Raw genomic sequence first — 25331 nt, 5'->3', positions numbered from 1 at the left:
TTCACCAACGCACAGGCCGCCTCCTGGAGGGCTCAGCGGGGCCAGACTCATTGCATCACATGTCAGGGAAAGGGCCAGGTGCAATGCCCCCAGTGCAAGGTGTGGTGCAATGGGTGGGGCTGGGAGTCACCCTGCAATGGGGCATGTGTCTGGATGCCACGGAGCACGTCCCCATCCAGCACCACCTCAGCGTTCCGCCTTTCCCTGTGCAGGGCACGGGGGTGGGACCTCGTTCACGGCAACCCACCAACCCCATTCAGCATGCTGCCAACAAGATCTCCAGCCTGGTGTCCGGAGGCAAGGCCGATGACGTGGAGTGGCGCACCAGCAACCGCTGCTCGCGCTGTCAGGGTAGGGGCGTGTGCCGATGCGAAGAGTGTGGCGGGACGGGGCGAAGAGGGCCCTCAGAGGAAGAATCCTGACTCGTGTCTGGGTGAGGGCCTGGGAGCGAACCCCTGTCGCCCATGATGCGAGATGAGTGAGAGCGCTTGAGAAGACATCTCGTTGTACTGGTTGTTGCACATGCTGGATTGCAAGGTGACGGCTGCGCACACCCGCTTTCCCAGATGTTGTGCCAGGCTGTGTCTGTTTGTTGCTCCCATTCCCAACTCGAGACCTCCATGGCACCCCCGGGCACTTTCACTGTTTCACCGAGTCTTATGGCATGCAATCATCTCAATGCGCGTACTGGGCCTCGAGGGTCATTTTAGGCTTGGATTGGAGGCAATTGGGTGCACAAAGGCAATCGACTGCATTTAAATCAGGGACTGGGCAGGCCCTGGTGGCTGGATCCCAGACTGAGCCGGCTTGACACCTGCGGGATTCTCCCGCCCAACACTGGCAGCCCTGCTGCTCAGCAATGCAGCGAAAGGATCGACAGGCCGGCCATTGCTCTGAGTCGCGATCCCAGACGGCTTGACCGTGAATGGATCACTGTGTGATGGTGACGGCTGGCTGCTCTGGCCACGGGCAGCGTAGGCCTGCTGCGGCTGGTGTGGGGCCAACGGCAGGGCTCCCCGCTGCCGGGGCGAGGGATTGGACGCCATCGGGGCAAGGGAGAGGGACCCCAGCGACGACAGCGTCCCGCCAGACCCCTCCCACCGCTCCTGCGGCGGCGGGAGTGGCACGGAGGCCCGAGCGGGGTGCTGGGGTTCCGTCCTGCCAGGCGCCGCGGGCGAGGTGTCGGTGGCGGCCAGCCAGTCTGCAGGGTCTGCCGCTCCCATGGCGGGCATCGCACTCGCCGGGCCTGGCCGTGCCTGGGCGCTCCCGGTGTGGTGCGGCGCAGCGCTGGCCACGCTGCCATTCTGCAGCAGGCGGTAAGGGGGTGGGCGACGATGAGCAGGAAGGAATACGCAATCGTACAGCCGTTTCCCAGCGAGTTCAACCATGCATCCACCCCTCCACTGCCAACGTTCACAGTGCGCCTGCGGACAGCGCGTGGCACAGCACAGCAATCGTCGACCAGCGTACCACCTCTTCCCTGAACCTCGGGCTGCCCACTTGCAGCACTCGCCTTCCATACCTCCCCCCCCCCCCCCCCACACACACCCACCTTGTCGGTGGCGCCCTCCACGACGGCGAGGAGCTCGCGCACGGCGCGCATGAGCGCGGCGCGCTGCGCCGCGCTGAGGCTGGGCGCCACCAGCAGCGGGCAGAGCATGGGCAGCACGCAGCGCGCGGCCAGGTCCGGCCCGTGCTGGCGGGCCAGCGCGGCGCCCAGCGCGGCGGCGGCAGCCACGCTTGGCGCGCTACGGTCCACGGCGGTGACCCGCGCAGCCACGGCCAGCGTGGCCTCCGCCTCGCCCGCGTCCAGCCGCGGCGCGGCACCCGCCAGCACCTCGAACGCGGCAACGCGCACGGGGGCGGAGGTGGTGGACAGGCACAGCGCGCGCGCGGCGGGGACCACCAGCGCCTTGAGCCCGGCAAAGTCCAGGGCCAGCGGGGCCAAGGCCGCCGCGCCGCGTGCCGCGGTCTCTGCCGTCGCCGTCGGGGCCTCGGGCGCCATGCCGCGCGCGAGCAGCCCGGGTACCAGCCCCGCGGCCGCGGCCCTGGGCAGCGCCGCCTGCAGCGCGGGTGCGGCCGCCACCAGCGCGCCCAGGGTCGCACCCGTCGCGCCCCTGGCCAGCGGCCGCAGCGCGGGCAGCGTCACCTCCGCCGCCTCCTCGGGGCTCTGGCTCGCCACCAGGCGCATGACCAGGGGGACCAGGGTCGGGGCCAGGGCCGCGTTGTGCAGCTCCCCAAGCACTGGAGGGAGGACCTTGAGGGTGGAATTGGAAAGGGGGGGGAGTCAGGTTTGGATGGACACCGGGGTTGGATGCTGATCGAGGCAAGGTGGAAACAGGTGGGCACCCCTTGCCTCTCGAGCGGGGCAGCTGGACCCGTGGCGCCCTTGTTTCTAGAATGGATGCGACAACGCAGGCCATTGGGAGGAACCGTTTGGGAGCAAACGCCAACACCCCTCCGCCGTCCAGCCAAATCCAGTCCCTCCCCTCACCAGGGTCCGCAGCACCCGGCCGTCCAGGCTGCCCAGCATGGTCTCCAGATCCTTGAAGAAGGCCGCCTTCTGCGCAGGTTCCCGCTGCATCAGGGTGCCCAGGAACCTCAGGGCACGCAGCCGAGTGTCGCCCTGCGGCGGCCAGTGGGGCGTGAGGGGGTTTAAGATGTTGGTGCAGGGTGGCCACGGAGTCATTGGCGCTCTGCGAGCCACCCCGGCAAGCAGCAACCCCGAGCCTTGCAGGAGCGTTCTGCGCCTGTCCCCAACCCCTTGCACAGGTGCTGCCCACCTGGAAGTATGCGCTGGCGGTGAAGGCTTCCACAGGAGTTCTAGCGGATGGGATGGGAGCCAGCATGCCTCGCAGCGGGCCCCACAACTCCATGGGCACGCCGTCGAGATCACGCTGAGTCAGCGATCGGATGTAGGACTCATAGGCTGTGATGTGGTGGAGGGAAGAGGAGGCTTGCTGGGGTGAGCCACAGGATGGCGATGCAGCAAAGGTGGACCAGGAGAGAGTCGGGAAACTCTGAGGTGATGCCTTCTGATGACAGCTGCGATGCGCAGGCCACTACTTCAAGCCCAGCAGACGACTCACTGATGAGGTCCGAGCCTACTGGGAGCAGCTGTCTGTGTGCAAAGAGCTCGTAGGTGAGCGCAGCCATGGAGAAGGCGTCGCAGGCCGACAGCATGCCCCCCGCAGAGGCCGCGCCACTCGCCACCAACTCCGGAGCGCAGTATGCCAACGATGGCTGTGGGATTGGGGTGTCAAGGAGGCCATTGAGGGTCCGTATGGACGGGTGACCTGGCAGGCAGAGAGGCAACGGCCGGCCCCAAACAACCTGGCACTGTATGCTCAAGCCCTCAGCCCTCCCAACATACCCCACTGACGTCTAGCAAAAGCCAGCACCTCCATCTTACCTTGAGGGCTGCGGCCAGCATTGAGGGGTGACGGTCCGAGAAGTCGAATCCACCAGATGCCTCGCCGTCTCGAAAGTCCAAGGGCGTGGCAAAGGCGAAACATGCCAGCTTCCAGCCGCCTGTAGTTTATCAAGGGCAGGGAACTGAACAGAAGCAACAATCAAGAAGGAGACTGCCGCTGACGCCAGCAGAGGAGCCCTGGGTGCCCGTGATCACCGTGGCCCTACCACCTTTCCCCCTCAAAGAACGGCCCTGCCACCCCACCCGCTCGGGCAATGAAGACGGCGTGCGGGCAGATGCCGCGATGTGCCATGCTGGCGCCAGAGTGGAGGAAGTGGATGGCGTCAGCCATCTGCAGCACGCCATGCTTCAGCTCCAGCTCACTCATGCGCACGGCGGACGGGCTGGACTGATTGCCTGGGTGGCTCACTGACAGGGGCGGTGGGGGACCCTCGCAGGCAGCCAGATAGTCTGCCAGCGACGTAACCACAGCCTCCGTCACAAACACCATCTGGGTGCGCGTTTCCTCCAGGGGCGACAAGAGCCGCAGCACCAGTGGGTGCTTCAGTCTAGCCAGGTGCTGTGCGGAACGGGAAGCAGGGGCGCAGAGGTGGACATCCCAGACAGGCGCTGCGGTGAGAACTGCGCAAACCACCCTTGCGCAAAGAGACAACCAGCAGAAGACCAGCAGTGCCGCAAGAGAATCTGCAATGTTGGACGAATCACAGTCTGCGACCACACAACTAGCTTCTGATGATTAAGTCACCTGCACATCCCGCCTGCATTGCTCCAGGAAGGCCTCCAGTCTCTTTGTGGACGGGCGGGTGAGGCCGCCCTGGCGCCCCCCGCCGCCCGCGTCAGATTCCGTGAGAGCCCGCTTGTCGAGGATCCATGCACTGACCACCTGAAACGGGGCATCTTCGGGGCGGGGGGCGATGGGGTCCTGGGATGAGCTTGGTGCACTGCTGCACAGGCCTTGCGGGGTTGACCAGCCTGTAGACTGTCAGACAAGAAGCATGAGGTACACACCCCTGCAGACCGCAGAAGAGGTATGGAAGGCGAAACATGACTCTGATATGCCTTCAGACATCCAGCCCCACCTGATTTCTTGGCCTGGGCGGAGTAGATCCTCCACAGGCCCTGGGGTCCACCAGTGGCGACCTGGGCTTGGAGGGCATAGTCCTGCAGGCACCGTGCCCCCCCAACCTCCGTCGCGACGGCTCGAGACACCTCCATTGCCGCATTGGTCGCGGTCTTGGTGGCCTGGCCCAGCACCGTGCCCAGAGAGCGCAGGTGCGAGCGCAGGCTGTCCTGCATCCCGGGCGACGCTGCCTAAGGACAACGCGAACAGCGTATTGGAGTGCAGGCCATGCCGTGGAGCCAGGAGATCTAGTTCTGGAGAGGCTTGAACGGGGGTGATTTTCCTGTGAATGCCAGTGATCACTGCGCCCTTCCAGGGCTCTCGGCGAGCTCGGTTCGCTCCCCACTACATCGGGGGGAGCCATGGCGTTCAAGTGTCCCCGGCCCCGCCCCCGCCGTGACCACGCTGCCTGTGAGATTCAACAAAGCGGAACACCCGTTACAGGTTCATGGCTCCACACTAGCTGGGCGTTGGGGCCCCCTGGCATGTTGCACCATGTGGAGGTGGGTGCCTGGCCCTTGCATCTCCGCAGCACAACCCTCCCTCGCCCGCTAGACCATGAGGAAGGTGGCGACGTCGGAGAGGGACACGATGCCCTCCACGCGGTGGGTGGTTCCATCCACCACCACCAGGCGGCGCACGCCTGGGACAGCCAGCCTCTCCACGACGGTGCGGAGCGAGTCATCCGCCGTGCAGATCCAGACGCGCTGCTTCGGGCCCAGGTGCTGCGACTGCGCGTGTGAGAAGGTGGACGGCAGGAGAATGGTGGCCGCCTGTCCCGTTGATTGTCCTGCTCACTTGGCTTGATGCTATGCCGATGCAGTGGCAGTTTTGGTAACCAACTTTCAAATCAAGTGCCCCATCTCTGCACATGCTTCAAGCATGGTACTTTTTCGGCAATAGATGCCACCCCCAATCAGTCATATACCGAGCACTTTCAACACTCACCCCTCCAAAGAACAGCAACACGTACAAACTCATCCCTCTGCCCCCACACATGCACACACACACATACACACATCCTCCCACCCCAAACCCACCTGCTGCGACCAGGCCGACACCTGGGTGGGCGCGGTGGGAGCCGAGGCCAGGGTCAGCGCCTGCCCCACCGTCACATCCTCCTGCTGCAGCCGGCTGTAGGCATTGCCCTGCACACGCGACAGGAGGGGGGGCATGGGTTGGTATGCTGGATGTGGGTCCTGCGTCTTCCACGCCGTGCAGCAGATAGAGCGTCGGATGTTTACCACTCCGCACCGCAGGGCCGGCGCTCCCTGTCCGCTCCGCAGGCACGACGTGGTCAGTGCAGCTGCACTGGCTTTCAGAGTCTGTCTCAACCCTCACCTACCTTTCACAACCCAAGCCCCCCCCTCTCCATCGGATATCAACCCCCACCCCACCCTAGAACGGAAAAGCAACCCACATCCGACCTTGGCGAGCATGCAGATGTCGGCGCGGGCGTAGACGTCCAGCAGAGTGCGCGCGTCGTCGACCACGGGCAGGCAGGACACGCCCGTCTCCAGCAGCAGGCGCAACGCGGTGCTCAGCGGCGCGGTGGGCTCAACGCAGGCCAGGTCCACGAAGCGGCGGCGCGGCGCGCCCGCGCGCCCGCGCTCGGCGGCGGCCACCGCGCCGCGCGCGTCCCACGTGCCGATGGCCACCTCGCGCAGCGAGCGCCCCAGCAGCGGCAGCGAGGCGGCGGAGGCGCGAAAGTGGCGCAGGACGCAGGCCAGCACGCCCGCCAGGCTGGCGGTGGCCAGCACCTCGCAGGCGCCGCCGCCGCCGCCCGCGTCCTCGCCCAGCACGGGCAGCAGGTGGCAGCGCGCCGCCACCAGCGTGCGCACCACCTCCGCCAGGCTGTCGGCGGGGCGCGCGGAGACCAGCGCGCGCGGCGCACGCGACTCGGCCGCCAGCTCATCGCGCACCGCGCGGATGGTGTACCCGTCCATCTCCGCCTCGGACAGCGCAGCGGAGGCGGAGACCACATGGCGCAGACGCTGCAGCATGAAGATGAAGTCGGAGGCGGAGACCACGCCCACCACCGCGCCCACCTGCGAGTCCCACAGCGGCGCCGACGCGATGCCTGCGTAGATGGCGGGTTGTTTGGGGGGAGGGGGGATATGGAGGGGTGTTGAATGGTGTGGAGCGTGGGGAGCGATGCCCCTCCCCCTCCCATCGTGTACATAGGATTCGCAGCGACCCGCTGGACTCCCCTGGGATGGACCCCTCCACAAACACACCTCCCCACACAACCCTTCCCCAGCACACACCCTGCTCGTGCAGAGCGTGCAGCGCCTGGCGCATGGGCAGGTCCACGTCCAGCAGCACCACCTTGCCCGACTCGAGGATGAGCTCGTACGCGGTGTGGCTGCCCAGGAAGTCGTGGATGCTGCGGCTCGTGTGCGCCGGCTCCTCCGCATCCGCCATGGGGCCCGGGCCTGGGTGCGCCGGCGCCGGCACGCCGGCGCCGACGGCCGGCGGGGGGCCCGGCGGCGGGGCCCGCACGTCGCCGTCCGCGGTGGCGGCGCGCCGCGCCGCCAGCACGTCGCCGGGGTCCACCACGCCGGAGCCGTGGCGTGAGGGCGGGCTGGCCACGGCCGGCGCCTCAAACACGCGCTGCTGCTGCTGCTGCTGCTGAATGGGGTGGGGGGAGCTGGGCGCCTGATAGGCGGGGGAGGGGTGGGCCGGGCGGGCGAGCGGGTGCGGGGAGGCGGATGCAGAGGGGCTGGGCGGCGCCAGGTGCACGGGGGAGCCCGCGGCCACGCGCGGCGCGGCGGGCGGGATGGAGGGCGCGGTGTCGGGGCGCCGCACAAACAGCCAGTTGTTGACGTTGCCCAGGGGGTCGGGCATGAAGGGCTGGGTCTCGTCGTGCCGCCACTCGCCATCCACGATGAACTTGTACTGGTGGTACCTGGGGTGGAGGGAGTGGGGGAGCGAGGGGAGCATGCCTGGGTAAGGGTGGGGGGATTGAGCCCAGCAGCGCCCACACGGCCACAGAGGGAGCAGGGACGTAGGCTATGCAGACTGGACTGGGCTTTCATGCGAGGACCAGCTTGGACTGTGGGCTCGCAGCCTGGCCCGCAGTGGAAAGTACCCACATCCAGCAGTTATTGATGATCGTGCCCCATCCAGGTAGGAGCCCACACAGGTCAACAGTCGCGCCGGGCTCGAACACCAAGGACCTCTCCCACACGCACTCACCCTGCAGGGAGCTGGACGATGACCGAGAAGGCGCCAGGCTGCCCCTCCACGGGCGTCATGGGCACCGTCTCCACCCATCGCGTGAAGGAGCCGCACAGGTGCACCTGGGGTGGGTGTCCACGCCATGATCAGGGCCCACCACAGCGAGACCATGGTGAGAGTGATGCGAACAGGCCTGCCCACGTACCTGGGAGCCTCCGAAACGCCACAGGAACCTGGTGGGGACGTAGAAGGCCATCCCCCACAGTACCGGCAGCACCTCTAGGGAACTATCGCCGCCTATGTTTCATTTCTTGCAGGATATACCGAGAGGGCGTGGCCAGTCCGGTGCGCGAGGGATGCTCGGCCAACAGTTCCGAAACCGCTCCCTCACCCTCAAAGGAGCAAGGGTGTCCACCGAGTGCACGGATAAACGAGGAGGGTGACCGGTGGAAACCCCCGAACGATGGAATCTGGGCCCAAATTCTTAAGATCGAGCTCCTCGAAGGGTGCATGAGCACTTTGTTGGGAGGGTCACGAGTGCGAATGTAAGTGCCGGTGGGGGGGATGGCACCTTTCCCGCGACACAAGGTGGTTGTGTCCTTGATTGGTCACTCCCAGCATCAGCCTGGACCCCCTCGGCGTCAGGATACTCGCTTACATCATGCTCAACTCAGAAGCATATTCACCGTCGCGCCTTCGCTTGCAAGGGCCCTGTTGAGAAGGCCCAGGTGACATTGATTGGCTTTGCATACAGCTCCTTCCCATCCAGATCATCGATGGCAGCCTGGGACTCCTCCTTGCTGCCATACTCAATCAGCGCATAGCCCTTGACAAACCCTGCACATTCAGCGTGGGAGGATCGGCATTGGTTTGTATGGCAGGCAATCCAGCATTCTAGAAGCCTTGAATGGAGGTGAGAAACTATCGACACTGGGTCTTGCAACATGGGGTACACAACCACAACTCCCGGCACCAGCCAATTCCCACCGCTGAGCCCTGCATTCTCACCGGATCGTCGATCCAGGTTGAGGTGGATGTTCTTGATGTCCCCAAACTCAGCAAAGGCTTCGTGCAGATCCTCCTCCTGTGCCTCTTCATGAACGCCTGTCACCAGGAGTACCCACCCCTCCACAGCTGGACAAGGAGGGAGTGCAGAGAGGGTTGTCATGGTGTTTGCTCAACAGCGTGGCGCGTTGCCAAGGATGTCTAGCCAAGGTGCCAACGAGCACTGAATGTTCCTGAGCTGCACCCCGCTTCCCCTCCTCAGTGCACCCGGAGAGCGTGCGCTCAATCACACCCGGCGACCAAACCTAGATCGCCTGCACTCACACTTCTGGGGGCCAGGCCCAGACCCGGCAGAGGGAAGCCTGTCAAAGGTGCCCCCCTCCAACCTGTCGGCAAGGCTGGTCTGGTCGCGGAAGCCCCGGCCCTGCATGGGTGGGGAGATATCCGTAAACACTTGGCTTATTCGAAGAGCGCACCATGCTTCAAGAGAGTTCACGAGCGCTCACCTTCTGCCTTCGCTCTCCATCGACCTCCATCGCTTGGTTTCTGCAAGGTTGATAGGGGCAAGGGCTCAAGCAGAATATAGACTGTGATGACAGCTTCTGGCATTGTGGGTAAGATTACACTCGCCATGCGCCACACGCCACAGCGTTGTCACCACACCTGGACTCTGGGGAGAGGATGTCTATTGTTGGTCGCACCGTTAGTCAAACTTGCACAAGATACCACTCTGCATATGTATACTTTGTGGTCACTAAAGCCCAAAGTGCTCGCTCGTTTAGCTACTGGATCGGTTGCAGGTGCTGCTCGACATTCAGGCGCGGAGTCACTCGGGTCTCAGCGTAGCCCCTGCTGGCCAACATCCTCAAAATGATCCTGAGAGTCCTTGGGTGAACTCAAGCCTTAATGCGTCCTGCGGTCCCAAGATGTCTGCCTTCTCTACATTCTCAATGTTGTGCCATTTGTGATCCAAAAAATTGCCTCAAGGTTGCCGGATAATCTGTCTGAAGGTGAGATTTATGCGCGGCTCCTCCACACGGGCTCTCGGCGGCACAGCATGCATCCAGTGATCTTGCGTGCTACCTCCCATCACCAGCAGTGTTCCCTGGCCCAAAGAGTAGGTTCTTTTGCAAGCATGGTCCTCATTGCTCCGTAGGATGAAATCGCGCGCAGCTCCAAATGAAACCGATGCTGTTGAGAGGGAATTGCATGAGAACGACATGGCACTGAGGGGCACCATTATGTGCATTGCACGCATGCATGGACGGCTAGCATCCCTGGCTACGGCAGACTGTCATAGAGCCAGTGCACCATGATAAACTCTGTCAATGAAACGCAAGCATGAGGTGCATTGAAGCTGTGATGACCCTCATTCCCCTTCCAAACCATCAGCATACACAAGTTACTGCTCACCTATCGTAGGCTCAGAGCCATATAGAGGCTCATTGTCGCTGTGCCATGACATCTTGTCCTTCCCATCTCGGTAATAATTCAGGAGGCAGCTGTTGAAGGAGGTCCCGAGACAAGCTTCCACACGTTCCTGCTCCAGATCAGAGGAGGGGTTAGGGTGACCATGGGCACACCTGGAAAAGATCCCCTGATCGCATGCACCTTTCTTCATTTGTCAAGCTGAACACAGGACCTAGTTTCACCTTGACCGCCAGAACAACAGCATCCCAGGGTTCTGGGTTCAGCTTGACCCTGCTGTAAGTGTAACTAAGTCTGGGATCCGCAGCCTGATACACGATGAGCCGCGGCTGCAGCACCCTGCGACCATGAATGAGGACCTCGCGCTGCTGCCAGGGCAGGCGCCAGATCAGGTGGTCGGTGATGGCATCTGCCTCACTGGCAGACCACAGAGACGGACGATGCAGGATCCAGGCCCCCCGACCCAGATCCTCTTTGGAAGATGTGCTGTTAGCTTTTGTGGCAAAAAATCGACCGAGGGTCTGCTGCCGGAGTCCTGCTTGGCTCACAGAGATGCCGTTCATGCACGCCGGGTAAGGTAATGGTGCAGATCGACGAGGAATTTGAAAGCTGACACCCGTCCTCGTGTAGTCCTGCAAATCGACACGTATTGATATCGGATTTTGGTTCACTTGAAATAATTCATGTCTCCTGCAAGTCACGAACGTGCTGCTGACAGTGCTGGCGCTCGGTTTTAAGTCGGTCTAAGGCGCCAAGATCGAAATTCGATACAGTCAGGCTCCGTAGCAGGCATTGGTAGGTATAGTGGGACGGTGATCGGCGGGAGGGCTAGCCAATTTACTCGTGGGGAGAATTTGAAGAGTAAAAGTCGCAATGGTAGCGGCCGGGGCGTTGGGCCTGGTCACGCAGACGCACGTTGCAACCCGCAGCGCTCAGGCGCTTCAATACATCCAAACCCGGGTCCAGACCTCGCACCAGCACCCAAAGGCGCAGGCTCGTGGCTCATACTTCACCAATGTCTGGAAGTTAAATGGAACCTGCGCACGACTGGCCCCTTTGAGGGCTGCAGAGCACACGCACCAACATCACGACGAGCATGAGCACGGCAAACTAGAAGATGTCGGCAGATATGGACCAAAGGCAAGTCGCTGTCCACGGGTGACGAGGCACTCATCTAGAAAAGAACGAGTCGGTTGCGTGGATTGCCTGGTTGTACACCCACCGGGTAACCAAATGAAGTGTAGTAGACCACCCCCCTGCCAACCAACTCCCTCCCCTGCCAGGCGATCCTCCTTGTCGGCATGTCCAAGGATGACGGCAAGGCTGTGCAAACCTGGTTCAATGCCATGGCCCCAGAATATGCAGTGTGGCCTGCCACACCAGAGCAACTGGACTCCGACGAGGGCCTGGGGACAGTGCTCGGGCATCCCCGTGACCCATCCGCTGCTTGGCCTCAGGTTCCTGCCGACACACCCCCGGTGGTGATCTTCTCTGGAATGACAGGGAAGGAGATGATCGTGGTGTGCCAGCACTGGACGCAGTTCACAGGTACTTGTAAAGGCAAGGGGCGGGGATGAAGAGGGAAGGAGGAGCGAAGGCTGATGCAGCTTGCACACCTCGAGTTCGTCTGTGATCTTCACAAAGCAATCTGGTTGAGAATGCGACCTGTTCTGAGGATCATCTCAACATGACTTCCTACACAATATAACTCGGCGGGTCAGGGGTCCCTGACTTTATTTGACTGGGTCCCGCCGACATCTCCTTCTGCCTGCAGGGCTGGAGCAGCCCGCCTTTGCAGGCGCATGCGAAGCCAACTTCCACAAATCGCTGCGCGACCTCATCCCCGAGCTGATACGCTCCCTGCTGGCGGCCCAGCGCAGCATGGACGATGGCCACACCCACCACGGGCACCAGCGAGACTTCCACAGCGGCGCTCTCTCGCACGGTCCCCCACAGTCGCGGTCAGCAGCTGACGATGACCGGCAGCCGATCGTCATTGACCACGAGGCAGACATGCAGGGGCTCAAGGACCGGCTACAGAAGAGGATGGCAGGGAGGGCGCAGCGGCGTCAGGCTGCCCAGGAGGAGCATGAGCAGGGACTCGACCAGAGGCCGCCGCGGCAGCATGACCAGCACCGTGGCTTTGGGTGATGGCGCTGCCAGAGTGGTAACATCTCCCTGCACCGCTGCAGGCTGCAAGGTGGTAGCACTATTTTTCTGACCTGATGTGGTCCTTGATGGAGCAAGGGTGTTTGCCTGCGGCACAATTCCTTTGGCTCCTTCTTTCCTCTATTCCGAGTGCACCTACGTTGGTCCAAGGCACTACAGTACATCGTGGGTGAGAGCACAGGCTCTTCACAAACACAGGCACGCTGTCAATGCTGTCATAAAATCAAGATGAAAGGGGAGCACAGTGACGAGGGAGAAGAGTGATGAGGTCGCTACCTAAAGATCCTTATCTTTGCTAACATCATGCCTGGGCGCGCCAAACGCTGCGCCAATGCTGGAGTCCAACTCCTCTGGCTTCAGAGTCTGTGTGAGGAAGGGAATTGGATAGGGAGCATATGTAGAGGGCCAACACATGGACTAGGTCGTGGGAAAGTGCTTCCTGACTGGATCATACCTGCCAATCAGCACGGGGTAAGACCCAGGATCCCAGTGTGCAGCCAAAGCGTCCGAGTGTCTGTTGGGTGGCGATCGTATTGTAACCCCCCATTGCCCCAACAATCCTACCCTGTCTCGTCCGCCGAAAAGCAGCTTCCGTGCACCAGCCAGGATCTTGAAGAACCAAAAGAGATTGAGCGTGAAGAGCAGCACCGGCACAGTAAAGAGGAGGAGGATGCACGGCACGGAGACCTGTGGTGCAAGCGGTGATAGGGAGTGTGTTGGGTACGGCATGGATCATGAGTGCTGCCCTGGGGCAGACGCAAGCATGCCGTGTGAGGAGCGCAATCCATGCCCCTCGCGCCAGCGTCCTGGGTCCAGGCCCAGTTCACCACCGCATCCAAGCCGCGCCTCCTCACCAGATATATCTCATCTGAATGCGTGTACATGTGCGCGAAGAACCAGAGGAAGAGTAGGATGCGGATGACAAACCAGTCTGCCACCAAGGCCAGACCATTCACCAGGTAGACGCGCGAGCTCCTCAAGCCCTGTCACAACGGTGGGCGTGGGAGGGGTGAGCCTCTCAGCGAGAATTTGGCTTGGGGGTGTAAATGTGCAGCTCAAGCGGACCCCTTTGCCGGTCCTTGGAACATTGCCATATCCTGAAGGCAGCTGAAGCTTCCAGGCCTGAGCAACAGCAACATCGCCGCTCTCCCCATCAACACCCTGTGCTTACCACGGCATCCAGCATCCACCTCGCGTTGATGAAGGGCGTGGTGCACTCCGTGCCGAGGAGCGCCAGGGTGTAGAGGTGACCCTCCTCGTGGATGCCAGACACAGCAATCGACATCCAAGCCGCCACGTGGTGCAGCCCCATCTCCGCCCCTCCAAACTGCAAGGGGGAGACGAGAAGCAGGGGGGGTGTTCCCTCCAGCCTGCACCTGGCTATGCACAGGCTGGCAGCAAGGGTTGGCAGAAGAGGTCTCCATTCGCCCGCCTCAGCGCAACGTCCACAAACTCACATCCGGGTAGTGGGCGTAGAGCATGACCAAGTCGGTGCTGAAGTAACCCAGAGAATAGCCCAGGGCTGCAGTTGAGAGTGGGTTCATCCTCAGGATGACAGGGTCTCCAAACTCCTGGAGTAAGGAATTGCACGAGGATTTAAAGGTCAGCACCGCATCTCAAATCCAATCACAAGTGCATCTGGCCCCTATTTCCTGAACTCCATTGCGTGGGCACATGCATGAGTCCATAACTCTGGCAAGCAGCCCCACCACTGATAAGCACACCCAGACAAACCTTGGAGTCTGAGAAGAGGTCTGTGCAGAGAAAGAGATACCCAGCAGCAGAACTGAGCACCACGGCGTGCAGGGTGGAGGGCCACCTGCGGAGGGACCCAGGAGGATGCCTGTTGGAATTTTGACGGGTGCAGCTTAAAGGGCCTCGAGAAAGCCCTCCGATGCCCGGGATAGGTGCGCCGGGGCCTGACAGTCAGAGATGCAAAATTGGCGTTGATCAACTCGCCTGGCATCCCACTCGAGCTTTTTCTTTTCAGAGAGGTTTGAATAAGAGGCTGTGATGAGTGGGGAGAGCCATCGCGAGGCCTTGTAGCTTCCCACGTAGGTCGCATAGCCGGCCACAGCTGATTGTGGGTATATTGGGAGAGTAAGAGGGAGGTGCGGTGGATGCAGTATGCAATATGCGATCCGATCAGATCATGCAGAGGGGCTCACCTGCTGCAAGGAGAGTCGTGCTGTGTTCTGGCCAGGAGTCTGGGCGCCCCATGGCTCCAGGCCCTCGCCTTGAATCGCGGACTGGCACACGAAGGAGGAGCCACAAGATCAACAGATACTCTCAGAAACCCTGATTACCCAGCTGGTGGGCAGTCAAGGTGCGCAGCGATTCGCAGCGACTCCCTGCGTATCAATTGCATGAGCACAGTGCTTTGGTTTCCTGAACTTGGGGCTTGAATATTTGGGGACAGACCGCGCAGCACATCCTCCCAGCCACGAGTCTCCGGGTACGGGGCTTTGTTGATGGATTCTCAGGTGTATTCATTACTGATACCAATGCATGCTACTATACATACTGCGCGGGGGCTCGTTTGAACCTCCGCGATCAAGTCTGACGGCCTCGGCCCCTGGTTGCCCACCGTCGTGGTCTGTCGACCGGCGACGGGGCGAGCAGCACTGGGGAGCGCGACCAAGCCACTTCACTTCTCATTACGTGGGAAACATCGAAGAGCTGCCCATCGTCTCGTGCCGGTTAGGCCTAGGCAATGGATCCGGGTTACGACACCCCCCCCCGAGGACTGGCCCCTCCATCTCACAAGGGAGCAGGTGGCTCCACGATGCGGGCCGCTCTCGAGTCCCAATCCGATGCCATGGCCTCCCCTGCTCTTCAGTCGTCGGCAGGGAGGGTGTCTCACATGAAGCCTCCATGCATCCCCCGCCTCCCACTCAGCCCCATGAGTCTGCAGCCAGGGCGGAGGACGCCCCACCCTCGTCAGTGCCCGGCAGTGCACCCCTCAGTCGTCAAGGGCTGGCCGAGGCCCTGGACCGGGACTCCCCCTCACCCCACTAGTGCCGCACATGGCTCTGCGAGGTGGCTCAGGCACCCCCGACAGGAACGCCACTCCCCGGGCCGGCACACCAACCCCCGCGGAGCAGTGGGCACGCCTCGCAGCAACCCACGCCAGGTTCCACGGGGGCCCCGCACCCTGACTGCCTTCCATGCCACGTGCGCAGTTGTGGGGAGTTGGGCATGTCAAAGTGTGGTGGGAATGGAGGTTTGTTGTTCAGTGTACGACATGGCTGCATCTGCTGCTGCACACCATTCCCTGGAGGTCCAGCGCTCGATGCTAGGTCGTGGAGGGCGGCCGGACCCTACAGCCCCCATCCCTCCTCCTTCAGCCTTGCATGTCCCAGCGCACGCTTGACCTGCTTGTGTGCAGGGCATGGATGGACCGCCAGGAGGCCACCTTCACTGCCTGGGTGAATGCCGTGCTGGCGCCCAGCACGGCCGAGCCCAGCAACGCCGCCATGGCGCGGCTGGCGGCCCGCACCAGAGGCTGGCTGTGGTCCATGTACCAGGCGGACGCGGGCCTGCAGGACGTCATGGTCAGGGTGGAGGCCAGGATCGACACCGGTCAGCTCCGGATTGGGAGCGAGGTGGGTGCTGGGCACGGGGCCCTGGCAAACGGTGTGGTGTATTGCAGCTGGGGCCAGGGAATGATTAGGGGGAAATGCCCGGGGAAACCAAGGCCACTGATGTGCTGGTCGCGTGTCCAGCTGTGACGGGCTCCAGAGACGCCAGAACCCTCACCCCTACCCCCTGCTGATAATCCAGGCATTGAGCCTGCGCAACGTCAAGGAGCAGGCTGCGGCGCGACGAGTCCTGCTTTCTTACCACCCCTTCTGGCTCACCGCAGCCCTGGAGGTGGTGGTGGGCAAGTCCGTCGACAGCGGTGAGCAGCAGGAGGGGGGGGAACAGCGTCTATAGATTACAGATCGGTTTTGCTGAGTTGAGCAGCTCGGTGGATCTTTTGCACGCATGTCCCGAGGGAGGAACGCTCTGAGAAACGCTCACCTCTGGACTCGAAGAGGCTGCTTCCAGGGCAAACTCCGCGCACGACCGCACAGTCACAGTCGCCAAGCCCGGGTGCTCAAAGCTGGAGGCTTTTGTTAGGGAGCACGTACTCTGCGACCCTGGCTGTCAGGATGCGGCGGCACCCAGGCGAGTCGGCGCCGGCGCGGCACGGAAGGAGGACAACGTGAGCTGCTGGGGGTAGGGGGTCGGTCCTCAAGGGGCTCCATTTGCAAGACATATCCTCTGCTCCGAGCATGAAATCATCTGTGCCCTGAGACATCTGCAGTGCAACCCCCCCGTCGGGCGCGGCGCTCAAGCCTGTCCACCAGGCCCCCTTCCGTGATCATGCTCCACAGGACCTCCTCGGACGGCTGGCCCTCAAGCGCATCCTGCTCCTCGTGCTCCTGCTGGACCGCGCGGCGGAGAGGCAGGACCTGGAGCCGGGGTTACCCCTGCTCTTCCTGGTCGATGCCCCCCATAAGTCCTCTGCCAGCGTGAGTAGGTTTTGGAGGATTTGGGGTGGACCTCGATGCATCAATCAGATCATGAGGGGGAGGGCAGCCATGCCGAAGGAACCACAGTCCCGCCCTGTCTAGCGGAGCACATGCAGTGATCTCGGAGATCGGCTGCTGTACCAGCGCTGTCCATGCTGGCGCCACCCCTGGACACATTGTTTCCCATGCCGCCGCCCCCCCGCCCCCCCCACGCCCCCCACCCAGGCCCTGCAAGGCGTGCTGGGCCGGTGGCTGGGCAGCGAGGGCGACCTGGCGCGGACGCTGGGGCGGTACGGGTACCGCCTGTCCCACGCCCAGCACCCCAAGCGCGAGCTGGACTGGCGCCTGCCCAGCCTGGCGGTGGGCCTGCGCGACGGCCTGCGCCTCTGCCGCCTGGTCGACGCGCTGACGGGGCGCCCGGGCCTGGTGGACGCGGCGCGCTTCCCCGCCGCCGCCCGCCCCGCGCGCCTCTTCAACGTCTCGCTGGCGCTGGAGGCCCTGGCCCGGCACGGCGTCCGGCTGGAGGCCGCCGCCCCCGGCCCGGGGGCCACGCCGCGGCCCGGGGTCCACCCCGCCGCGCCCATGCTCGTCGACGGGGACCGCGCGCCCACCCTGGACCTCCTCTGGCGCGCGTTCCTGCGCCTGGACCTGCCCCGCCGCGTGCGCGGCCAGGCGCTGCAGACCGAGATCGACAGGCTGGCAGCGGGGAGGGGTGATGGGACGGGCGGGGGCGGGCAGGGTGGCGACCACGCGGCCCGCCTGGCCGGCGTGGTCTTGCCCCCGGCCGTCGAGGCGGACGCCGGGCCCGCAGCAGGCCTCCTCCGCCTCGTGCTCTGCTGGGCGGCGGCGGCCACGGGCTGCGTGCAGGGCGCGGCCGGGAACATCGCCGCCACGTACGGAGATGGGCGCCTGCTCTGCCTGCTGGTACGCTGCGTGCTGATGAACGAGGGCCAGGCGGAGGGCGGTGGGGGATGAGAGGCTGTTGTGCAAGGGATGCGAAGCTGGGAGCTGCAGGGGAAAGCTTGTGGTGAGCCGGCTCGAGGTGTACTGGCCCCGGAAGTGAAGGGGTGGTCCGTTGGGTTCCAGGAATGTTGTGGCTTTTCGGAGTCCTGAGCTCCTAGACCTCCAACTCCCATGCAGGTGCGGCAGTACCTGGGCGAGGCGGTGCTGCCACGGAGCGAGATTTACGAGGTGCCGCCGGCCCTCCTGGCCTCCACGGGCGCCGAGGATCCTCAGCAGCAAGGTGACGTGATGACTTTGTTGGCGCGATGGGGTATGCAGGGGCTGAGTTTGGGCGGATGCCCTGTATGTCAGAGGCGGAATTTCCCGAGTAGCTGGGAGGCATCCCGGTGTTGTGAGCGCCGGTGTTGAGTACAATCTGCCGACCATCTACCCCGCCGCCCGCGCCTGCAGCCTGGGCGCTGTCGTGCCGGGAGGATGCTGCCGCCAGGCAGTACCGCGCCGGGGTGCAGTCCAACTTCGACCGGGTGGCCCTCGCTATGGAGGCGCTGGGCGGCTCGGGCGCGCTGCTGTCAGGTCTGAATACAAGGGTTGGGGGTTGGGGAACTAGTAGAACAAGGGAGGGGGAATCGCCGGGGCATGCAGAGATGGTGTCATCCTTGGCGTATTTCTATAGACGCCCGGTTCCTCCGACCTCTCCTTGTACCCGCTGTGTATATATGCCCTCGGTGTATTGCGCAATAGCTGCACCTAGGCGCCATGGACGGCATGCTACGCCCCGACGATGCCCCCCTTTCCCCCACTTTCCTCCCAATGCAGGCGAAGACGTGGTGGAGCACGGTGCAGACGACCGCTCCGTCCTGCTGGCGCTGTGCGGCATGTGCAGCCGCCTGCTGGAAGCCTCGCGCGAGGAGCGGGGGGCCATGACCATCCAGCGCCTGTGGCGGCGCCGGGCGGCCGCGCCGCGGCAGGGCCCGGGCGCCGCGCGCGCGCACCTGCACGCCTGGATCGCGGCGGCGAGCAGGGTGCAGGCGGCGTACCGGCGTCACGTCTTCCTCAGTGGCCTGGAGGCAGCGCGCCGGGACCGGGCGGCGCGCCTGGAAGCCGCAACTCGGCTGCAGGCGCTGTGGCGCGGCAGGGCCGCTCGCCTGGCCCTCCATGCGACGCGAGCGGCGGCGGTGACGCTGCAGGCCCTCTGGCACGGCCGGCAGGCGCGCAGGCAAGTGCTCGAGGAAAAGCTGCTGCCGCGCCTCCTGGCCGGCGTAGCGGTGCGCAGGGCGGAGCTCGCTGAAGCACGCACGGCGCGGCGCCAAGAGCTCGCCGCCGCCGCGATGCAGACCGCCTGGCGGGCCAGCCACGGACGCCGCGCTTTCCTCAAGGCGCGGCGCGCGGCGCCAGTGCTCCAGGCGCACGTGCGTGGGTGGCTGGAACGCGCGCGGCTCGCCCGCCGCTGCAGCGCCGCGATTCTAATTCAGGCCGCGGCCCGGGGATGGGCGGTGCGGCGCCATGAGCAGACCAAAGCCCGTGCGGCTCAGATCATCCAGGTGTGTTTGTGTATGGGAGGTGGGGGGAAATGGTGGGAAGGGGCGCGCCTTAGGGACACTACTTGTGCCCACCAGGATGACTGAGAGATCCGCGTCAGCTCACGCCGCATGCCGAGGCTTGGGACTCACCCCTGGGGATCAGTCCAGGCTGGTCGCGGCCCTCATTTCCCCCTGACCCCACCATCCCTCGCCAGGCGCACTGGCGGCAGCACCGCCTGCAGGCGCGCGATGCGGAAAACTACCGCCGCCTGAGGGAGGCCGCGGTGCTGCTGCAGCGGCGCTGGCGAGCAGTCAAAGCGGCGCGCCTGGCGGCCGCGCATGCGGCGGCCACCCGCATCCAGCGCATGTGGAGGGGGTCGGTCGGGCGCCGCGCATTCCTGGCGTGGCGCGGCGCGGCGGAGATGCTGCAGAGGCACTGGCGCGGGCACCATGCACGGCGGCGGCTGGCAACGGAGAAGGGCGCGGCACTGGCCGTCCAGGCAGCGTGGCGGGGCCGGCGGGCCTGGCGGGAGCGGGCCAGGCTGCATGCAGCTGCGCTGGCAGTGCAGCGCGTCTGGAGGGGCCACGCGGCGCGGCGGCAGTTGCGTCTGGACGCGGCCGCGATCTTCGTGCAGCGGTGGGTTGTGGGACGGATGCAAATGTTTGTGCATGGGGTGAGATGTTTGTCTTGATTACAAGTGAACTTCTCGCACGGTGATCTCAGCCAACTTCACACCATCCTGTCCATGACTCTCCCACCATAGGCACGCCCGCGGCTTCCTGGCGCGCCGCGCGCACCACCGGCGGCGCGGCGCGGCGGTGACCATCCAGCGCGCCTTCCGCGCGCACCTGGAGGCCGCGCGCGCCGCCTCCGTCGCGGCCATGAAGGCGCAGATGGAGGCGCTGGCGCGTGCAATGCAGGACTACTCACGCCGCGCGGCCGCCGCGCGGCGCCTGCAGGCGGGGTGGCGGGGGTGCCTGGAGCGGCGCCACCTGGCCGCTGTGGCAGCGCAGGAGGCGGCGGAGCGGGCAAGACGTGCGGCCCGGGAGGCGGCCGCTCGGGCGACCATCGCGCCATGGGCGTCCGTCTTCCTCGCCAGGATTCGGTTCTTGAAGCTCAGGTACAGGAGGGTGATGAGTGCAGCAGGGGCATTCCCAAGCCTATTGTTCTCCATGGCCACTCCCCTGACCCAGGACATAAGATTCCGCTGCCAAGGCTAGGGGGTGGTATATTGGCAGCGTTTTACAAACTCGCCCTCTCCCCCCAACCGGAGCAGGCGGGCCGTCGTACTCGCACAGCGCGCCTGGCGATCGGAGTATGCCAGACGCTGCGCTGCATCCATCGTAATCCAGGCCCAGGCCCGAGCCTGGCTGGGCGTGCGCGCGCTGCGGCGGCGCAGGGCGGCAGCTCTGCGCCTCCAGGCTGCGTGGCGGGGTGGGCGGGTGCGCCAGACGCACCCGCAGAAGCGGCGGCTGGCCGAGGCTCGCGGCCGCCTGCGCGTGGCCACCGAGGCGGCGCACCTGCTTCCCCCCAGCCAGCGGACGACCCTGGCGTCCAGGACCGCCACGGCGCTGAGCAGCCTCGCGGCGGTGCCCTTCCCCGAAGTGGTGAGTGAGCGCTGGGATGACGAGGCTGGGATGTGAAGGGAGTGAGTTATGAAACGCAGCACACTTCCAACCGCGGAAGGGTGCCCTGCTGCATCGGGGTCGCAAACGGGCCCCACCCTCGCCCACCACTCCTCTCGTCCTTCGTGTCCCCCCAGGCATGCGGCGCCTGGGAGACCCTGGCCAGGTGCACGGCGGCCTCCAATGCCTGCGCCCAGACCTGCTACGACGCCGCGCTTCCCATCGTCATGGCCGTCCTCCGCTCGGGGACCAAGGCGGGGTCCAATGTGCAGCCCGAGGCGATCCGGCACGCGGTAATGTGCCTGGCTCACATGGGTCGCAACAGGTGTGTCGGTAACGGGGAGCAGAGAGGGGGGGGATATGCCATGTGGGGATGTGTAGAGGGGAAATCCGTCGCTATGCCAACTCGTGACCTGCCAAGGGGTGGAATTATCCTTGTTTCCAGATTCCGTCCCCACATGTCGCCCACCTTCCCAGGTCCTGCCTGGATGCCATGCTTGCCACCGACGAGGTGCTGCTCCTCCTTGCAGCCCTCCTCCAGAGGAATCGCGACAAAGAGGTGAGGGCTGGGATCTGGAGGACATAGGTAGCGAGCCGGGGTGGCGCCCGCCCTGGGAAACTCCAGCCACACAACCCAGAAAATTACAACACTGCACGTCGCCGCACCACAGGAGCTGTTCCTGGCCCTGGTGTCTACCATCCGTGCCTTCCTCCCCACCCCTGCTCATGCCCTGAATGCCTCAAGGCGACCCGCATTTGTGGCCACCGTCGAGGGGGTGGGGCGCATGCTCGCCCTCAAGGCCCAGAACCACATGGCCACCCTGAACAAGCTCGAGAGGGCCAAGGTGAGGTTTGGCCCCTTTGTAGGGGGTGAAGGGTGAAGTGGCGAGCCTAGGCAACACATCCAGGTGCCCTGTGCTGCCGCAGGGCATGAAGAGGCCTACGGTCTGACCCCGCTCCTGCATCCCTGCGTTTCCTTCCCTCCATTCCCTGCTGTCAAATTCCATATGGCCCCTACTGCCTGCCGCACGCCATCATGTAGGGCTCCGACGTCTCCGCTCGCCAGGCCACCAAGGCCCTGGTCACGGCCAATCGCCAGCTGCTGGCCCTAAACAGGGTGCTGAGCCTGCTGGGCCTGCCTGCTGCAGGGGCCGGCCCGCAGTCCGCCAACCACCCGCAGGACCCAATGCATGGGCCCCCTGCCGGCTCGCCAGGCGTCCTGCAGCGCCTGGGGAAGAACACCATTGTCAGGGGGGTGCTCCAGGCACTTAACCACTGAGGTATGCAACCAGAGTATCCACTGTCTTGTCAGTGTGCAAAGCCTCAGGCTTGGAATGTAGTCAGGAGTGAAAAGATGGGTGACAAGAGGGATTATGAATGTACATTGAAAACTTTGATTTGCAAAGCCTCAAATCCAGTGGGGGGAACGGCTGGGTGCTCGGAACAACAAGGTCCGCAAGGGAGTCATTTATTGTAAGAATGGAAGGGAGGCAAGCAGAACAAACATACACAAAGGTGCGGGGGCCTGTTCCCGCAGGGATCACCGTGTGAACCCAGGCATGATGGCCTCCCACTCGGGGGCATCAGCATCCAGTGACAGGAGAAGGTGGGTCCAGCGCGCCACGGCATCGCTCTCGCCCCTGCGCTGATAGGCTTCCATAGACAGCCTCACCAGGCCCCTCCACACGCCCAGCACACTGTCCTCGGCAGACTGAGCATGGAGAGGGACAGGTGTAAATGTCAGAGCATGCGAATGCGGTGTTCGACCACACGCGAGGGAAAGAATCAGCTTGCAGCATGCCACTCCACCCCTCCATCGCGTTGTCGCCAAGGCTATCACCTGCCGCTGCACCTCCTCTGGTTTAACACGCTTCCCATTCGTCACATCAATGCACACTGGAGCTGCGCCACCTGCATCTCCTCCATCAACACTGGAGACATACCACCACTGAGAGCTTGGAATGGTCGGAAGGTGGGCCCTCGCAGGCCGGGCTGCTGCCCCTGTTCTGGGTTGAGAAACCCCTTGCCCCGTCTCACGGAATGGCAGCACCAGCGCTGGTATCCCTTTGGCATCTGCGATTCCAGCTGCAGCAACGCCCATGAGCAGTGGCGCGCCTGTGCCGCCTTGGAGGACGGCGGCAAGGCGCAGCGGAGTCACACCAGTGTACAGCCACTCAAAGGGCTTGAAGCACAGAGACCTGTTGCTGTGCAGGTTCTGCAGGAGTAGTAGGGCGCGAGACGGTGAGCTTCCACCACGATGGAATTAATACTAGCTGTTGGCGCCATCCCAGAAGCCATACTCCCCTCACCTGTACAAGGGCAGCTAATGCATCCGACCGGCTGGCAGCGGGGTCTCCAACATCATTCTGCTGCGCCAGCTCTGCGATCCTTGCATAGCACCACTCCTTCCTCTCACCCAGTGCTGGCAGCTCTGAGGTGTGCTGGATCAGACCAGTGCCATCCATGCCGTCGTCATCGTCATCATCATCATCCTCAGCCAGCTGGTCCAGCTGTTGATCCAGAAGAAGGGCGCCATGCACCATGGCTGATGCCGCCGCTGATGCCTCACAGAGAGGAAGATGCGCTCGTACCAACTCACTCCACTGGTCCATCGCCTGGTTGTGGGTAATCATCTCGGTGACTAGCTCATTTCTGGTGACAGGAATGGAATGAAAGCATGTGTCACGATTTTTATCACTATTACCTTGATCACCCCATCATCAGCTTCACTCAGCACATCCAGTTGACTTTGCAGGCGCTGAGGGGGACTTGAGGTATGGGAAGTGGTCGTTGGCAGCACATTTGTCTGATGACTGCTTGATGGAGGCAGGGAATGGGATGCAAGAAGGCTCAGAGGGATCTCGAATCCTGCAAGGGCTTGCAGTGGAGTACCCCACAAGCCTACACGCCTTGCCAGCGATGCAGCCACCATGTCTCCCGCGATATTTTCAGTTTAACATGACATTAGTCTCCAAATATCCTTACTGTGCTTGGAGCAAAATCCTTGGTGTCAGGAAATGCGCAATGCATTTGCGTGACTGGCGGGAGCTGCCCTGAACAGGCTAGCTGGTACTGCAGAGGCTCCAGTACCCGACCACCTCGGCGGCCTGTACAGAGCTCATGGCCGGCCCCCGACACGGTCTCTTTCGACTCGCAAGTACCCGAGGCTGTGAAGCGGGGCTTTGTCAATATGGCGGATCAGGTAGGAATCGGTATGCGCGCAGGGCTGCTTTACGCCGTGCTGGGCGCACGGGATGACCGCTAAGGCCAAACACCCCTCCCGCTCACCTGCAGACCGAGAGGGCGTTCCAGAGGCAGCTTGGTGCCCAGAGGGGGTGAGTGCGTCTTTTGGGAGTTTGCTTAGGCCTGGCGCCACATTGTCTCAGCGAAGAGGACGGGCGCTCACGGGTGGTCCCACCCTGCGTTCGGCTCGGGAGCCTCGCAAGCGGGAGGAGAAGGACAGCATTCGGGAACACAACGATTCCACCTCATGGGAAGGGATTGAGGACCTCGGGACAGGCACACTCATTGACCCACATCTCACGAATCCTTCAGGTACAACAAGTCGACCAAGAAGACCCCCGGGAAGGCAGGTGCTCGTTTCTACAAGAACATCGGCCTGGGCTTCAAGACCCCCAAGGAGGCCATCGAGGGTAGGTCTTGTTGCTGTGCCAAGCAGGGAACGGTCGGCATCCTGTTGGAGGTACAGGCTGCTTGTCCCAAGCTGCCCTCCCTGTGACCAACCAGGGGCTCTGCCACCCCCTCGCCACGCTGGGCGGTGCATACCACTCACCCAGCCCCTCCCTCTGATGCCCTGCTCCCCCAGGCAACTACATCGACCACAAGTGCCCCTTCACCGGCAACATCTCCATCCGCGGCCGCATCCTGGTCGGCAAGGTCAAGTCCACCAAGATGACGCGCACGCTGGTCCTGCGCCGCGACTACCTGCACTACATCCGCAAGTACCAGCGGTACGAGAAGCGCCACACCAACATCGCCGCGCACATCTCCCCGGCGTTCCGCGCCAGCGAGGGCGACACCGTCATCGTCGGCCAGTGCCGGCCGCTGTCCAAGACCGTGCGCTTCAACGTGCTGCGCGTCGTGCCCGCCGGGTCCAATGGCAAGAAGGGCTTTGCCGCCTTCTGAGCACCCGTCTGTAACCCGCTAGGCAGAGGCGTCAGGAGGGGGGAGGTGTCCACTACAGGCGGTGTGCTGTCGTATTACAAACAGGTCTTGGATCAGGCAAGGAAAGGGTTTGGAGAGCATGCGTCGGCGACAAAGGAGCAAGCGTTGGCGCCTGATGTGGGGTGGATCCCGTCAAAACTCCCACCACCAGGTACCGGGGGCCGCTGGCACCTGCCAAATTCCAG

At 63.6% G+C, this 25331-nt stretch overlaps 9 protein-coding genes across 9 annotated transcripts; 3 read left to right on the top strand and 6 right to left on the bottom strand.

Moving 5' to 3' along the window:
* Nucleotides 1-675: 675 nt before the first annotated feature.
* On the bottom strand, nucleotides 676-4729 carry F751_4979 (SCY1-like protein 2; the record flags this gene model as incomplete). The annotated part of the gene is made up of 9 exons (XM_011401564.1): nucleotides 676-711; nucleotides 1553-2257; nucleotides 2495-2626; nucleotides 2784-2929; nucleotides 3090-3243; nucleotides 3413-3531; nucleotides 3677-3992; nucleotides 4317-4330; nucleotides 4513-4729. The coding sequence occupies 9 exons, from the start codon at nucleotides 4727-4729 to the stop codon at nucleotides 676-678; spliced, it is 1839 nt and encodes a 612-aa protein (XP_011399866.1).
* Nucleotides 4730-5104: 375 nt separating this feature from the next.
* Nucleotides 5105-7989, bottom strand: F751_4978 (5'-AMP-activated protein kinase subunit gamma-1; the record flags this gene model as incomplete). The annotated part of the gene is made up of 7 exons (XM_011401563.1): nucleotides 5105-5284; nucleotides 5594-5701; nucleotides 5981-6092; nucleotides 6198-6633; nucleotides 6821-7461; nucleotides 7752-7855; nucleotides 7939-7989. 7 exons carry the CDS (start codon nucleotides 7987-7989, stop codon nucleotides 5105-5107), a joined length of 1632 nt encoding a protein of 543 aa, XP_011399865.1.
* Nucleotides 7990-8415: 426 nt separating this feature from the next.
* F751_4977 (RNA-binding protein 8A) lies at nucleotides 8416-9168 on the bottom strand (the record flags this gene model as incomplete). Its single annotated transcript, XM_011401562.1, has 3 exons — nucleotides 8416-8570; nucleotides 8742-8867; nucleotides 9063-9168. The coding sequence occupies 3 exons, from the start codon at nucleotides 9166-9168 to the stop codon at nucleotides 8416-8418; spliced, it is 387 nt and encodes a 128-aa protein (XP_011399864.1).
* A 552-nt stretch (nucleotides 9169-9720) lies between these two features.
* F751_4976 (Alpha-ketoglutarate-dependent dioxygenase alkB-like protein 3) lies at nucleotides 9721-10540 on the bottom strand (the record flags this gene model as incomplete). The annotated part of the gene is made up of 3 exons (XM_011401561.1): nucleotides 9721-9929; nucleotides 10152-10278; nucleotides 10391-10540. Coding segments are annotated over 3 exons (486 nt in total), but the record flags the coding sequence as incomplete, so codon positions are not given.
* A 927-nt stretch (nucleotides 10541-11467) lies between these two features.
* F751_4975 (hypothetical protein) lies at nucleotides 11468-12317 on the top strand (the record flags this gene model as incomplete). Its single annotated transcript, XM_011401560.1, has 3 exons — nucleotides 11468-11530; nucleotides 11624-11714; nucleotides 11941-12317. 3 exons carry the CDS (start codon nucleotides 11468-11470, stop codon nucleotides 12315-12317), a joined length of 531 nt encoding a protein of 176 aa, XP_011399862.1.
* On the bottom strand, nucleotides 12236-12499 carry F751_4974 (hypothetical protein; the record flags this gene model as incomplete). Its single annotated transcript, XM_011401559.1, has 1 exon — nucleotides 12236-12499. The coding sequence occupies one exon, from the start codon at nucleotides 12497-12499 to the stop codon at nucleotides 12236-12238; it is 264 nt and encodes an 87-aa protein (XP_011399861.1).
* A 112-nt stretch (nucleotides 12500-12611) lies between these two features.
* On the bottom strand, nucleotides 12612-13879 carry F751_4973 (Transmembrane protein 56-A; the record flags this gene model as incomplete). Its single annotated transcript, XM_011401558.1, has 5 exons — nucleotides 12612-12698; nucleotides 12900-13022; nucleotides 13190-13318; nucleotides 13507-13662; nucleotides 13793-13879. The coding sequence occupies 5 exons, from the start codon at nucleotides 13877-13879 to the stop codon at nucleotides 12612-12614; spliced, it is 582 nt and encodes a 193-aa protein (XP_011399860.1).
* Nucleotides 13880-15730: 1851 nt separating this feature from the next.
* Nucleotides 15731-22240, top strand: F751_4972 (Abnormal spindle-like microcephaly-associated protein-like protein; the record flags this gene model as incomplete). The annotated part of the gene is made up of 18 exons (XM_011401557.1): nucleotides 15731-15940; nucleotides 16119-16236; nucleotides 16418-16542; nucleotides 16715-16856; nucleotides 17088-17278; nucleotides 17525-17776; nucleotides 17993-18095; nucleotides 18266-18388; nucleotides 18632-18683; nucleotides 18837-19356; nucleotides 19551-19979; nucleotides 20167-20245; nucleotides 20345-20456; nucleotides 20613-20943; nucleotides 21099-21286; nucleotides 21439-21520; nucleotides 21633-21806; nucleotides 22004-22240. The coding sequence occupies 18 exons, from the start codon at nucleotides 15731-15733 to the stop codon at nucleotides 22238-22240; spliced, it is 3468 nt and encodes a 1155-aa protein (XP_011399859.1).
* Nucleotides 22241-24151: 1911 nt separating this feature from the next.
* On the top strand, nucleotides 24152-25107 carry F751_4971 (40S ribosomal protein S11; the record flags this gene model as incomplete). The annotated part of the gene is made up of 4 exons (XM_011401556.1): nucleotides 24152-24163; nucleotides 24256-24296; nucleotides 24517-24614; nucleotides 24788-25107. The coding sequence occupies 4 exons, from the start codon at nucleotides 24152-24154 to the stop codon at nucleotides 25105-25107; spliced, it is 471 nt and encodes a 156-aa protein (XP_011399858.1).
* Between the last annotated feature and the right edge of the window lie 224 nt (nucleotides 25108-25331).

Source organism: Auxenochlorella protothecoides, assembly GCF_000733215.1.
Source record: "Auxenochlorella protothecoides strain 0710 unplaced genomic scaffold scaffold55, whole genome shotgun sequence".
Classification (NCBI taxonomy): domain Eukaryota; kingdom Viridiplantae; phylum Chlorophyta; class Trebouxiophyceae; order Chlorellales; family Chlorellaceae; genus Auxenochlorella; species Auxenochlorella protothecoides.
This window is presented reverse-complemented; position numbering and strand designations above follow the sequence as displayed.